This window comes from Nanorana parkeri, unplaced genomic scaffold, assembly GCF_000935625.1.
Source record: "Nanorana parkeri isolate BGI_ZX_2015 unplaced genomic scaffold, ASM93562v1 scaffold819, whole genome shotgun sequence".
NCBI lineage: Eukaryota > Metazoa > Chordata > Amphibia > Anura > Dicroglossidae > Nanorana > Nanorana parkeri.
Genome location: NW_017307087.1, coordinates 256,648 through 270,793, shown reverse-complemented (window position 1 = coordinate 270,793; position 14,146 = coordinate 256,648). Strand labels below are relative to the sequence as shown.

General features: G+C 41.5%; 1 protein-coding gene across 1 annotated transcript in view; it reads right to left on the bottom strand.

The window, feature by feature from the left end:
- NPAS3 (neuronal PAS domain protein 3) overlaps nucleotides 1–14,146 on the bottom strand; it is a 250,929-nt gene that overhangs the window by 86,023 nt on the left and 150,760 nt on the right. The window contains exon 6 of the mRNA XM_018565151.1: nucleotides 10,851–10,940. Coding sequence (XP_018420653.1) covers nucleotides 10,851–10,940 — 90 coding nt within the window. The remainder of the gene's footprint in view (nucleotides 1–10,850; nucleotides 10,941–14,146) is intronic.

Sequence of the window (14,146 nt, the reverse complement as noted above, 5' to 3'; positions counted from 1 at the left end):
GGACAGTGGGGGCGGGGGGGGGGGGGGGGGGTTGGGGTGCCATTCAAATTAATGGCAAGGCGCCTAACGCATGGTACAGCATGCTAGGTACATTGTGCGATAGCGTGCGGTAAACAGATGGTATCATGTGATTAATCATTAATCCTATGCTATGGCATGAATGGGACCTAAATGTTTGGTATTTTGAATTGCTACTACTGCATGTAGCTGAATTTGACTTGATTTCAGTCTCTTACCATCACCTGCACAACAGCACACAGGCTTGCTTGAAGAGGGAGGGGCAGCACTAGGAACCAATCAGGTGTATTTTATGCACATGTGGATTCTGACTGGTGGAGAAAGCAGAGAGGTCAGCTCATCAAGTGTTTGCTGCTCTTTCACTGTCCAATCATGGGCTGAGGACAGGAGGTGACCAAAATGTTGCTTAACTGCAACATAAAAGTTTGGGATATTTATTTTAATGGTAAATGTAGCTGTTGTATCTAGAGTTCAACATTAACCAGCTGATGGCTATACATAAGGACTGAGAGGGCTGCAGGTGGTCCAGAAAATACCACTTTGACATGCCTGCATTTGCATCCTATGTGTCTGGCTGGGCTGTGATGCTGGGGGCATGCCACATTCAAAAATTGGAAACATAACATGGGGGCCAGGTTGAATTTCTCTGATATCTGCTAATATGATGATTTCTAGCCTCGGTAGCTATATAGCTGTCATGCCAAGCATTTCATTCCCAAATATGTCTTTGGGAAGCTCACTGTTTACCTATCATACTAATTTGAAAACCACAAAATACATAAAGAAGACTGGTAAATACACACAAATAATCTTATATACAGTCCAGTGGATCCTACTTACGCTTGGGTTAGACTGTAGTCTGTGTTGATCATGTCTTAACAATTATTTTATGGATCAGCGGTAACCAACTGTTAAAAGTTGGCACGCGGTTACACTTTGATCATGGGATTCTCCAGAGATCAGTGAGTTAGCCGTCACCGAAACAGGTTATGCTCAAACTGTCAAAATAATTTATACCTGTCAACAAGATGACTATCATCTTCTAAACATGCAAATATGTGGAATAAAAATTGGATGTAGGAAGGTTATATATTATCCATTATCTGTCTGTCTGTCTAAATTACAGTAGTGTGATTAGATACCGTATATACTCGAGTATAAGCCGTCCCGAATATAAGCCGAGGTACCTAATTTTACCACAAAAAACTGGGAAAAAGTATTGACTCGAATATAAGCCGAGGGTGGGTGGGAAATGAGGCAGCTACTGGTAAATGTACAAAATGAAGATAGATACCAATAAAATTACATGAATATTTATTTAAAAGAAAAACAATAACCTAGCTCTGTAAGTGGAAAAGGGGGTACAGGGCTACATATCATGTACTACGGATCATTTAACCCATTCATATTAGCAGAGGATAATTGTAAATCTATTGTTCAGTGCATTCTATATGTAGTATATATTCCGCCCACCGGAGCAGCAGTGACGCGACGCGACGAGGTAAGTAAGAAGAAACCTGACCAGCTCGAGATGCTGACTCGAGTATAAGCCGAGGGGGGCACTTTTCAGCAAAAAAAATGGGCTGAAAAACTCGGCTTATACTCGAGTATATACGGTACATATGCCATTTTGTAGCAGGTTTGGGAAACTCAGAGATCACTTTTGGAGCGCTTAGAACATAGGGAAGCCCTTTAGTTAGTTGTGTTACATCATATTATTCTGGCACACTCTATTTAATTGCTATAGATAGCGCCATAGTTTTCATATAAACAAAGTTGTACAAAGAGTATTGTACCTTGTTAGCCATTGATTAGTGCAGAAAGTTTGGAGTCTGATACCCTTTTTTGGCTAACTTACGTTATTAAAGATGCAAACTTTCAGGATTCCTTAGATATGGCATGTATAAATTCTGATGAAGGGATCTAAGGAATCCTGAAAGCTCGCATCTTTAATAACGTAAGTTAGCCAATAAAGTGTATCAAACTCTCAACCCTCTGCATATAAAGAAAGGTGTTAGTTTAAAGTGTTAAAAGTGTTATTATACCCTTAAAACATTATATATATAATGCCCACAACACTTCCTCCTATGAGGTGGCTCGACTGCCTTATGGGGTCTCCCTGGAGCCACTTGCACATGCATGCTCCTGTCTATGACTGCACAACTAAAGTGTTGCTGGGGATGCCTAATCTCACAGCTCACTGACCCAGCACATATCCTTGCCTGCACAGCCAAAGGTGTGCCAGCTGGGGATGCCAGCGATGCACACTGCAAGGGTTAACTGCTCGTTTTGTCTAGGTGCTAGAAAAAAAAGTTATACTCACCTGATCCTCAGAGATGGCTTGCTCTTAGACCGGTCCTTCTAGCCTCTTTCCCCCTCCTCTGCAGCTGTCTAAGGTCCGGTAAATCATCACGTTCTATGCGCAATGTATAGACGCGAGGACACCAAGGAACATTCCAATGCTGCAGCGTAGAAGGGGAAGAGACAGGCTTCAGAGACCAGAAAAGCAGTCAGCTGGTTCAGCAGGTCGTGTGACTATAACTTTTTTTAGCACCTAGACCAGGGGTAGGCAACCTCGGCTCTCCAGCTGTGCATTGCACGCCACAGACATGATGCCACAGGCATGACTCCCAGAGGCAGAAGCATGATGGGATTTGTAGTTTCAGCACAGGTGGAGAGCCAAGTTTGCCTAGCCCTGAACTAGACCAAAACAAGCAATTAACCCTTGCAGTGTGGGGGTAGCCCCACTGCAAGTGTTAATAATAGTTTTGCCCGGAGTTCTTCTTTAACCTCATAGCTCATTGCCCCTTTCTCTGCCTCAGGAAGAGCCTTCCAGCCATGCACGAGCACAGGAAGTGCTTTGAAGCAAAAATAAAAGCTAAAAATAATTTTTTAAATAACATTTACATTTAAGATGTGTTAGATAGGAAGAAGAGGGTTTCATGCTGCATTCTTGTCACACGGATTGAGATATGCTTTAAATATTCACCTCTCCCCAGACTTCATTTGCTTGAAAAAGCAAGAAAAATCTCCCATGCATATTGAAACAAATACAAAAGGAATGAGACAAGAAAAGTTTATTGGTGAATTAGAGACCGCATTAGGTATGTCCTCTAATATATCGCATTACAAAGTCTAGGAACTCGGGATTTCTCCAGAACTCTTCCCTCGATCTTCCAGATGTGTCAATTCCCTCAAAGTAGCAGTCTTTCTTTGGGCATATGCTCTCTTGGCACAGGAGCCTGTGCCTGTGGCGTGGACCCAGAAGCTGGTTCTGTGCTGGCCCAGGGAAGGCAGCAATAGTTTAGCAGGCTCCCCAAGCACAAACACTCTACCATCTGTTCAACAAGGAAAACACACACGTCTCAATTATAGGCAAATGCCAATGCACTGACAGGCAGGCTTAGTCTACAGCTGGGTGTGATGGCAGAAAAGAGTCTATGGGGCTGATTTCGTATCTCTGAGACCATTAATCTGCTGGGCTGGCGTCTCCTTTTGCAATGTGTTGTGCAATTTAAATTGTAGCAAAAATATAACACAAATGTTATTTAAAGAACCAGAAAACATAGAAATGAACGTGAAAGTGTTACTTATACACAAATATGTTCTAAATTAAAATATCTGCAGAGAAAATTAGATCCGACATTCACAGTTCCCATTCACACTTGAGCGCGAGTGCTTTTTAGTTTATTTTGAAGCTGTGTTTTTGTACATTTTCCTCATGTTTTGAACTCATGGGCATTTTTGTTTTAGCCCAGGGGTCGGCAACCCCCGGCACGCGTGCCCGGCTTGGCACGCGAGGCCACATCGGCTGGCACGCAAACTAATTTTTTTGCATTTGAGAGCTTGCTCGAGCCGGCTGTCAGATTGAAGTCCCACCCACCTCTCCAATGAAAAGCAAGTTACTAGGAGGAGGAAATGGTTGTTAGGCTAGGTTCACACTAGGGCGATCCGTGACCACGGGGCAATCGTGCACGAATCCATGCGGATGGCTGCGCTGTCGTGGAATCGCACACCACCGCAGATTGCCCTGGCGGTGCCATTATTTTCTAATGGCACCCCAGTCGCGTCAAGCAGATCCGCTGTTTCCCCCCATGATACCGCCAGTGCTATCGTGCACGATCACGGTTCAAAAGAACCATGCGGGTCGCAAAAAGAAGTACATGCACCTTTTTACAGTGCTTGTCATGCGGATATAACCCCATTGAAATCAACGGGGCCACGCGGCAATCGCTGTGTGCAATCATGCACGATCACCGATATCTGAACCTAGCCTCAGATGCAAAATCACATTTTTACAGGCTCCTATGGAGGCCAAAAACGCAAGATTCTCTCCTAAAATAAGGTCATGCACTTTTTTGAGCTTCAAGCTACAAGCAACAAGATGCTCAGCTGTGACACATGAAAAAACGTGAGGATGGGGTCTCAGCTATCATTGCTGTGCAATTATTTCATGTTGGCCATCATTTTAGGATTGACAATTGTCCACATTAATCTATGGAAATACCGGACAAGAAGTCAGTAGTGTGTACTAAAATACTGTTTCCCACTGTAGTACATTTGAAATATGTTCAGTTATTATTATTATTATTATTATTATGTATTAAGAGAAAATGTAATGCTTTTATTTATACTGTGACATCACAACTGCAGTGAAGATTGATACACTTTTCAGAACATTGGCCCTAGAGTCCCAACTGCATGTATACAAACAAAGCCAACTGTGGGAGCATCAGTGCCCTGCAGAGGGGAGGTCACTGGCAGTTCCACTAACCTTATCCAGCATTAGTCATCTATTCTAAGGCCAGTCTGCCCGGAATCTAAAGCTCCACACTTGGCCAGAGAGGGAATTAAGATAGTTTGCCCATGGAACACAGTGCTCCGCGGGATACTGAGAACCTGAACCGCTCTCTAAAAGGTCCTACAACATCCGGATATCTATGCCTGAATGTTCAAGCTGGGTTGCATAGTGACTTCAAATGTATATTTGGGGCTCCTGTATCTGTTGTTTTTTTTGTGGTAAATATGGATACCCATATCTACATTTTTGCACTTACATTCCATAAGGGTCAGTTCACCCAAAACCAATATCTCAATTTCTAGTAGATGCTGGAGAGTTAAACCACTGAAGAAAATTGGACATCTCTCACGTGGTCTGTTTGTGATATTGCTGCACTTGAGTTTCTGGCTCTGAAAACCAGCTGAGGCTCTCACTCACCCTCTTGGATTATTAATCTAGTTTATATTAGAGAGAATTAAACACGGGGAGCTGGAAAACACAAAGGAGGGAAGCCATCCCAAAACTCCCAAGTGATCTGGAATACAGTAGAGAGATCTCACCAACAGCACTATAGGTGGACTGGCTATTTACAAATGTCTCTACAAATCACAATAGTGCAATCCCATTGACCCATAGAACATAACTACGGTCATAAATATTGCTTGGCCCAGCTATGCAATTCATCTTATTCTATCTACTAACTAGTTCAACAACACATCTAACTACAAATACTTCCTGCTCAAGACCAACAAACACTTACGCTGTAACTTATTGATTAAGTATTCACTCTGTCCTCCTTCACCCAGCTCAGCTGTCTTTCTAACCAGCACTCCATCACTTAGCTGGACAACCATATTACCCCATTTACCAGACACTAATGGACTACTTTATTACTGACCATCACATTAATGGACTTTCCCTACACTGCTGGCTTAGCTTATTTGCAATAGTCTGTTCCTCCATAGAACTACAATATAAGCCCTATCAACATAAAATACTAAAGTGACATTTATCAAACATATCATATGGAGAAGGAGACGGATGTAAAATGAAAATCAAATCTGCAATACACTATAGCAACCAAATGATCTGTACACTTTTACTTGCTTCGAATATGTGATAGGGTAGAAGTAAACATATGACTTGTCATAATTTTTTGTATCCATTAAATTTAAAGTAAATCTGTCATGGAAGAAATATAGAGTTAGTCACTGCTGGCTTCTGAAAAGGTTAGCTGACTGGCAGTTACCATGTCTCTCTGGCAGGTATGCACCGATACCGATACTAGTATGCCTATCCCGATACACGCTGCCCGGCATGCCAGCTGCATGCTCCCTCGTCACTTGGTGACAAGGGAGCATGGAGCCAGCATCCTGTCCAATCAGGAAGTTGGGTGGCATGTAATGACTCGCCGCCCAGCTTCCTGATTGGTCGGGAAGCTGGTCAAATCAGGAAGCCTGGCAGCAAGGCATTACCTGCCCCCGGCTTCCTGATTGGCCAGAATGCCGGCTCCATGCTTCCTCGTCACCTGGTGATGAGATGTTTGCCTAGAAATCAGCATTACAAGACATCTAGAGCACAAGGTAACGTAGATGAGGATTTCACTTTATTAACACATTTTAGGTTTATGATATTATGTCTTTTGGACCTGTTATAGTGACAGCTGTATAGTCTGAGTACTTCATTCTGTATAGAGAAGGGGTTAGCTATGATTGGCTCCTGGCCATGTTAGATGGTGCGTCACAGGAAAGTATAGGTTAGGAAGTCTTGGATAATATAGACTGCACATTGTAGGTTATTACAGAGTAGGCAGCACATAGAATTGTATGCTAGACACTGCTATATGATACAACATAATATAATTATATATCCTGGAACAGTCAGTATATGCTTGTCAAGCGATGCTGTCAAATCACTTATGTATAATGTAATACCAGTGATGGCCTCCAGGGCTTCCCAAATTAAAGCATAATATATGGATATCGCCATAAAATGCACTTCCAGAACATACTATTGCAGCCCAAAGGTGTCATATTTATGGTGGTGTTCTAAGCATGCAATGCATTCCAATGTATACACGATGGCAGTGTAAACTGCACATCTACAGTGCAGTTTACTGAATGATCCATGCATCCACAACATTGTAGAAGTAGAAGCTCTGTCTGACCCTTTCACTGATATTTCATTTGTTTAACATTACCTATAATCTGCTAGGATTATAATTTGATTGCCGTGCTATAATTTGTCACATGACCAGATTTGAATCTGCCTGCTAATAAATTGCTGGATAACAGCAATAGCCTTGATGCTGACAACTAATCTGTTATCACATCACTGAACTATAAACAATTCACATTTAAAAGATCAGGATACAAAGAGTTCACCATTGTGCTATTCACACATAGACACACACCAATTACAAATCACATGATTTAGCACAGCATCATTGGTTCATATAATGTTTTCTATCACATCACTGGTCAGTCATCTTACTGGGTTATATCCTTTATACAGCAGGCTTTCTGGATTATATCTGCTCATGAACAAATCACTGGATTAGAACCATTTAGGCAATAAATTGCTCGATTATAGTCTCAACATCATGTTGCTGGATTATGTCCTTCTCATCAACACAGCACTAGATTACAACCTCCATACTATCACATTGCTGTACAACAACCTCCATACTATCACATTGCCGGATAACAACATCCATACTATCACATTGCCGGATAACAACCTCCATACTATCACTTTGCCGGATAACAACGCCGGATAACAACCTCCATACTATCACAACCTCCGTACTATCACATTGCCGGATAACAATCTCCATACTGTCACATTGCCGGATAACAACCTCCATACTATAACATTGCCGGATAACAACCTCCATACTATCACATTGCTGTATAACAACCTCCATACTATCACATTGCTAGATAACAACCTCCATACTATCACATTGCCGGATAACAACCTCCATACTATCACATTGCCGGATAACAACCTCCGTACTATCACATTGCCGGATAACAATCTCCATACTGTCACATTGCCGGATAACAACCTCCGAACTATCACATTGCAGGATAACAACCTCCATACTATCACATTGCCGGATAACAACCTCCATACTATCACATTGCTGTATAACAACCTCCATACTATCACATTGCTAGATAACAACCTCCATACTATCACATTGTCGGATAACAGCCACCATACTATCACATTGCCGGATAACAACCTCCATACTATCACATTGCTAGATAACAACCTCCATACTATCACATTGCTAGATAACAACCTCCATACTATCACATTGCTAGATAACAACCTCCATACTATCACATTGCTAGATAACAACCTCCATACTATCACATTGCTAGATAACAACCTCCATACTATCACATTGCTAGATAACAACCTCCATACTATCACATTGCTAGATAACAACCTCCATACTATCACATTGCTAGATAACAACCTCCATACTATCACATTGCTAGATAACAACCTCCATACTATCACATTGCTAGATAACAACCTCCATACTATCACATTGCTAGATAACAACCTCCATACTATCACATTGCTAGATAACAACCTCCATACTATCACATTGCTAGATAACAACCTCCATACTATCACATTGCTAGATAACAACCTCCATACTATCACATTGCTAGATAACAACCTCCATACTATCACATTGCTAGATAACAACCTCCATACTATCACATTGCTAGATAACAACCTCCATACTATCACATTGCTAGATAACAACCTCCATACTATCACATTGCTAGATAACAACCTCCATACTATCACATTGCCGGATAACAATCTCCATACTGTCACATTGCCGAATAACAACCTCCATACTATCACATTGCTGCATAACAATCTCCATACTATCACATTGCTGCATAACAATCTCTGTACTATCACATTGCCGGATAACAACCTCCATACTATCACAATGCTGCATAACAACCTCTGTACTATCACAATGCTGCATAACAACCTCTGTACTATCACAATGCTGCATAACAATCGCTCTACTATCACAATGCTGCATAACAATCTCTATACTATCACAATGCTGCATAACAATCTCTATACTATCACAGTGCTGCATAACAATCTCTATACTATCCCATTGCTGCATAACAATCTCTATACTATCACAATGCTGCATAACAATCTCTATACTATCACAATGCTGAATTACATCTTTAATATCACACTGCTGGATTACAACCTCCCTACTATAACCTTGCTGGATTACAAACTCCATAATATCGTATGGCTGGAATATTTTCTTTTTATGTTCACATCGCTGGATTGTATCTTTCTTATCACTACACTGCTGTCTTAAAATCTGCTCCCCCATTATACTGCGGGATTATCAGCTGTTCTTATAGGATATTCAGCATCACTTTGCAGTGCTGGTTATTCCAGCTCACCATGACATAACTGCACTTTTAATTACCTTCCAGTAAACCTGACTGCCATGTTGCCATTCATGCACATATCTTCCCAAAGTGCTGTACTGCTCTTCACAACACCTAATTGAAGAATGTTCTTATTTCTCTACAGAACAATACCCCAGAGCACTCTGCAGTGTGTCAATGCAATAGAGTTAATGGAAAAACACCAAGCAGCAATTATGTACAATGATAATTCAAGCAGGCAGAAAGACTTGTCATGTTTTCCAAATATTTGACTGAATCCTCATTGTTCCTGTAGTTAGAGACAGATGTCCTGCCCCTTCTGGAAGAACTTTCATTCAGGGAAATAAGGAGATGGGTCCCATTTGTTCATCATAACCATATTAAAATGCACTGCAGGCATTCCTCTATCAAACTTTATTTAATGGGATAGGTGAGCAGACAATGGTGACAGTGTCACATCCCATGGCACACATCTGGACCTGGATTAGCTGTTAATGGGACCCCAGAGACAACAGGGACACTTGACTGCCCTCTCCCAGGTCACAGCAGGCAAAGAGCACAAAACCACTGAGAGAAGGTAAATGTTACATATAATCGCAGGTACAGCCAACAGCATCGGGACTTGTCTACTAAGTACTAAATGGGAGCCACGGAAACACAACAATGATACACAAAGGGCAGAACAAAAAGGATGTCACACATATACTAAGGTGAATACGACTGATCATGTGTAGTCAGCAAACTAACTGACATACATTCAGCAGACTCATACATATTTGTTTTTAAAGACTGTTGAAGGGAGACTTTTTAAAGAGAATTTCTAACTCTGACTAAAAGCAGATCCCCTATAGAGATCTGATGCACCAGTTTTGGTTAAACTAACATACAGGTTATCAGTGTAAGAACAGTAGTGCTATTATTCACACATTAGCTCTTGGTACATTGACAGGCGACATCTACAAGTATAAAGTTACACTGTATCCACCAGGGTGATACATTCTCATTAACACAATATATTCCATATATTAGATGAATATATACTGTGAAGAACTTGTTTGTTTTTAATTAAATAAAGCAAAGACTAAGGTTTAGACTCTATAGAAAATGTGATATAGTATGCTTGAATGTCTGCTATATGACCTTGTTGATTAAAGCAGTGCAGGATTTATAAAGCAAAGAGTAGTGCGGAAACCAAGGGGAATCCATATTGTGCTGGCCTGGCAAACTGGCTTCTACGATCACAGTACTTTGCTCCTTGTGCTTTATATCGAATAAGCCTGAAGTGCACCTGTGAGACGTGCCCTATAAGTGTATGCCATGTATATTTCTCCTATGGGTCCACAGTAAAACATTATGATTAGTAAAAAACTGGAGCAAAGAAAGCCGAAGCAAACATGGACCCACTGTGCACAGTGACCAATCAGATTCCATGCTTGATTTAAAAGATAAGACTTGACTGGTTGTCAAGGACAAACTTTCCATCGTTTTCCCGATTTTCTTTACTCCTGTTTTCGTGAGGCAGCTCCCATGTAACCAGTTTATAACAGAATTAGTGGCTTTTGTAGTGCGAGGAACAGATGAGGGACACTCACCTGAGACAAGCCAAGGTAGATGGACACAGTCTCCGAAATGTACAAAAACTTTCCTTCTTGATTTAGTGCAAATACAAAGCCGTCCAGAGACTGCAGGGAAAAGAACAAGAGACAGTCACAAACAGAGAGGCAGGGAGGAGAACAGGAGACAGCCAAGTGCAAACAATGAGAAAGTAGAAATAACAGAGGTATAATGAACACAGAAATGCTATAAGCTGAGAAAATTACAACAAGGAAATAAGACAGTGACACAAAAAGGGAAGGACAGCAATGTGCTACAGGCAAGGGGAAAAGCAGAGACAGTCACACATAAAGTGACAGTTAACATTTAAATCCTGTACTGGTAAAATGTGGCATTATAGACAGTTCTCATCAAAGTCAGCGGAGGGAGCAGAAGCTGCACACAGATATACAAAGGAAAAACATGACCATAGCTGCTCCTCATTCACATCTCATTGGGACCAATTCTGGACAAGTGTCTAAGTGACTTCAAAGAAAAGTAACTCATAAAATAACTAATCAATAAAAAAAAGATGGTTATTTGGTATTACATTATATAAATGTGTAAATAATGTGCACAAAATATACAGAAATATTTTATCCTTGATTTCCATTAAAACAAGATCCGTCAGAGAGATACGATGGCTGCCATTGCTCAACTCAAAAATGCTTGCTACCTGGCTGTAATTCTTACTCTCCGCTTTGGTATTTACTAATTGACTGACCTGGACCAAATTTGCAGATCAGAAGAGTTAGAGAAAGTTAGATGTCCTTATCTTCCCAACCGTCTATGGTCAGTAACTGAAGTGTTAAAAATAGAGGATCAGCAAGATCACCAGGAAACTAGCACTTTCAAAAGGTAGATGTCCGCCTGCAGGTTTTCCTTTAAATAAATTACCTTTGTCAATTGAGGGATGGTTTACTAAATGAGTCAAAGGCATGCTGGCCAGGGAACCTATGTTCATGTTAATCTCCAAATACACAAAGCCTAGGTCTAGAGGCTTTTACTTCTATCCCTGTCCCTTTTTTTTCGCAAAAAGCAGATGGGATAAGGAAAATGGATGGACAGTAAAGTAGGACTACACAGAAAACAGCTGTTCTCTGTGCAAAGTTGCATTCCTTGAACATACACAACTTCAATGAGACAGCTGCAAGACATATCGGAGATAAGACAGTAGGATGTGCTTTTTCCTGATGCCTTTAGGGCCAGATGCACTTGAGTTGCGCTGGCCGTTGTCCCACATGCACAGCCCCAACACAATTTACCTTGTCACGAACAGGATCGGTTCACACAATCGTGTTGCAATAGGAAAATGGTGGCGTGCACTGAAAAAAAGTACGACATGCTGTACTTTTTTTCAAAGCAGCGCAATACGACGCAGTGCAACCGCCTCGCACCCCACTGTGCCCATAGAACTAAATGAAGTTTCACTTGTGACACTTCAATAAAGTTCCTTAAAAAAAAAATGATACTCAGGCTAGGATTTCATCAATGCATAGAGAAGAGATACCCCTAATGTAGTCCTATCTGTCTCCCTAATCTCACCTGCCTTGTCCAAAACACATGATGTAGGAGACATGGGAGAAACCACAAACAAGTGCACCCAACCTAAATAGAAAGACAAGGTGCTCCACAGGTCCACAATGACCCCAAGTGGTCAGATGGTGAATCCTGGTCTTCTGTACTTAGAAACCCACAATACATCATTTTATCAGGAAAAAAAGCTGTATACAGAAAAGCACCCTCATACACCCTATAGGGAAACTGATCTCTGATAACTATGCCCAAAAAAGGGTGGACTCTCTGCAGCTGATCTTACCCCATTACCGACTTACCATGCCTTTTTCTGCACTGTGTCTCTGTGTAGAGGTGGCCATCTTGGTAGAGGCAGGGCTTTACTTTCTCATGTCAGAGCCTCCACCAAGGAGCACAGTGAGCAGCACAGCAGTGACACTACCAAATCTCAATCCAAATCTAGCAATCAGAGGCAGCAGGGCCTTAATCTCACACTGCAGACATACAGCTATGAGTATGTAGGCACAGGAGTGCCTAGGCACATACCACATACAACCACTTCCCGCTGGTATAACACACATAAATCCCGACACAAGGACTAAGCTGTCACTGACAACTCCTGGTCACCGCTTATGATCCGGAGTTGGTGAGAAGCCAATGGGAGCTGGCGCCAAAGGTGAAATAAATATTATCCAACAATAAGGGCCATATTTATAAAGCAGTGAATCTGACATTCAACAAACATTCAATGCAGGCAAATCTTTCAGGTGCATGTGTTTTAAACAACAGTGATTGATTTGCCACCAGTGAATGTTTGGTGAATGTTACATTCACTGCTTTATAAATATGCCAACAACTGCAGTTATGGGTAAGAAATAAAAGTCACCTTTGGAAATGTATATACTTCTGTTCAGTGTTACGTGCAGGCTACATATGACCAAGACCTTTACCCAGGATCCAAACAGCATCGCAGATAAAAAAAGGATAACACAGTGCAACAGCAATGAAAAAGAGAACTCATGTGCCCCCTAGTGGCTCCTGTGATGTTTCCCTAATGTCTTAGGGCACCTATTACAGGCATAAGAAGGTGCATGCATGTTTAGGCCTTGGAAGTTGGAAGTAAATATAGCCACGCATTACAAGCCAGTACTTCCGATTTATTAGCTAAGGTTACCTGGTTTACAAAAGGCTTATACTGAAAAGTGCAGCAAGGGAAACAGGAAACATTAAAAACTGAATAACCCTATACAATACCAGGAAAGGGAGAGATCTACAAGGAAGAGAAATCTAAATCCAACAAATAAGCACTCAAATGGCACAAAGGGATTAACCAATATAATTAAAAATAAGCATAAAGAAAATGGCAAAGGCGGGAAAAAAAGCAAAACAATAGCGCGGACAAAGGCAAGAGAAGCTGATCAGAACTTGGGAAGACAGAGACAAGAGATGCCACATGATCTCTTCAAAACTAAAAGCTTGCAGAGGTTTCCCTGCTAGATTGAAATAAGAGGTAGAAAGAAAATTGGCAAGGGATAGGCAGGGATGGAGGGAGGGAATGGAGGAATAAGGCAGAGAGAGGGAGGGAGGACAGGCCTCTCTCCTCAGGTTATGAATGAATGAGCACTGTTGTTTTTTCATCTCAGCGTGCAAGGATTTAATTAAGTGATAACAGTCACCTTGGGTGGCTGTACTGACCAGTAATGTGTAGGTAAGCAGCAGACAGGGGGAGCGGCTGCCTTAATCTATCTGTGGACTGGAAAAAAGGGGCAGCGTGGGGGGC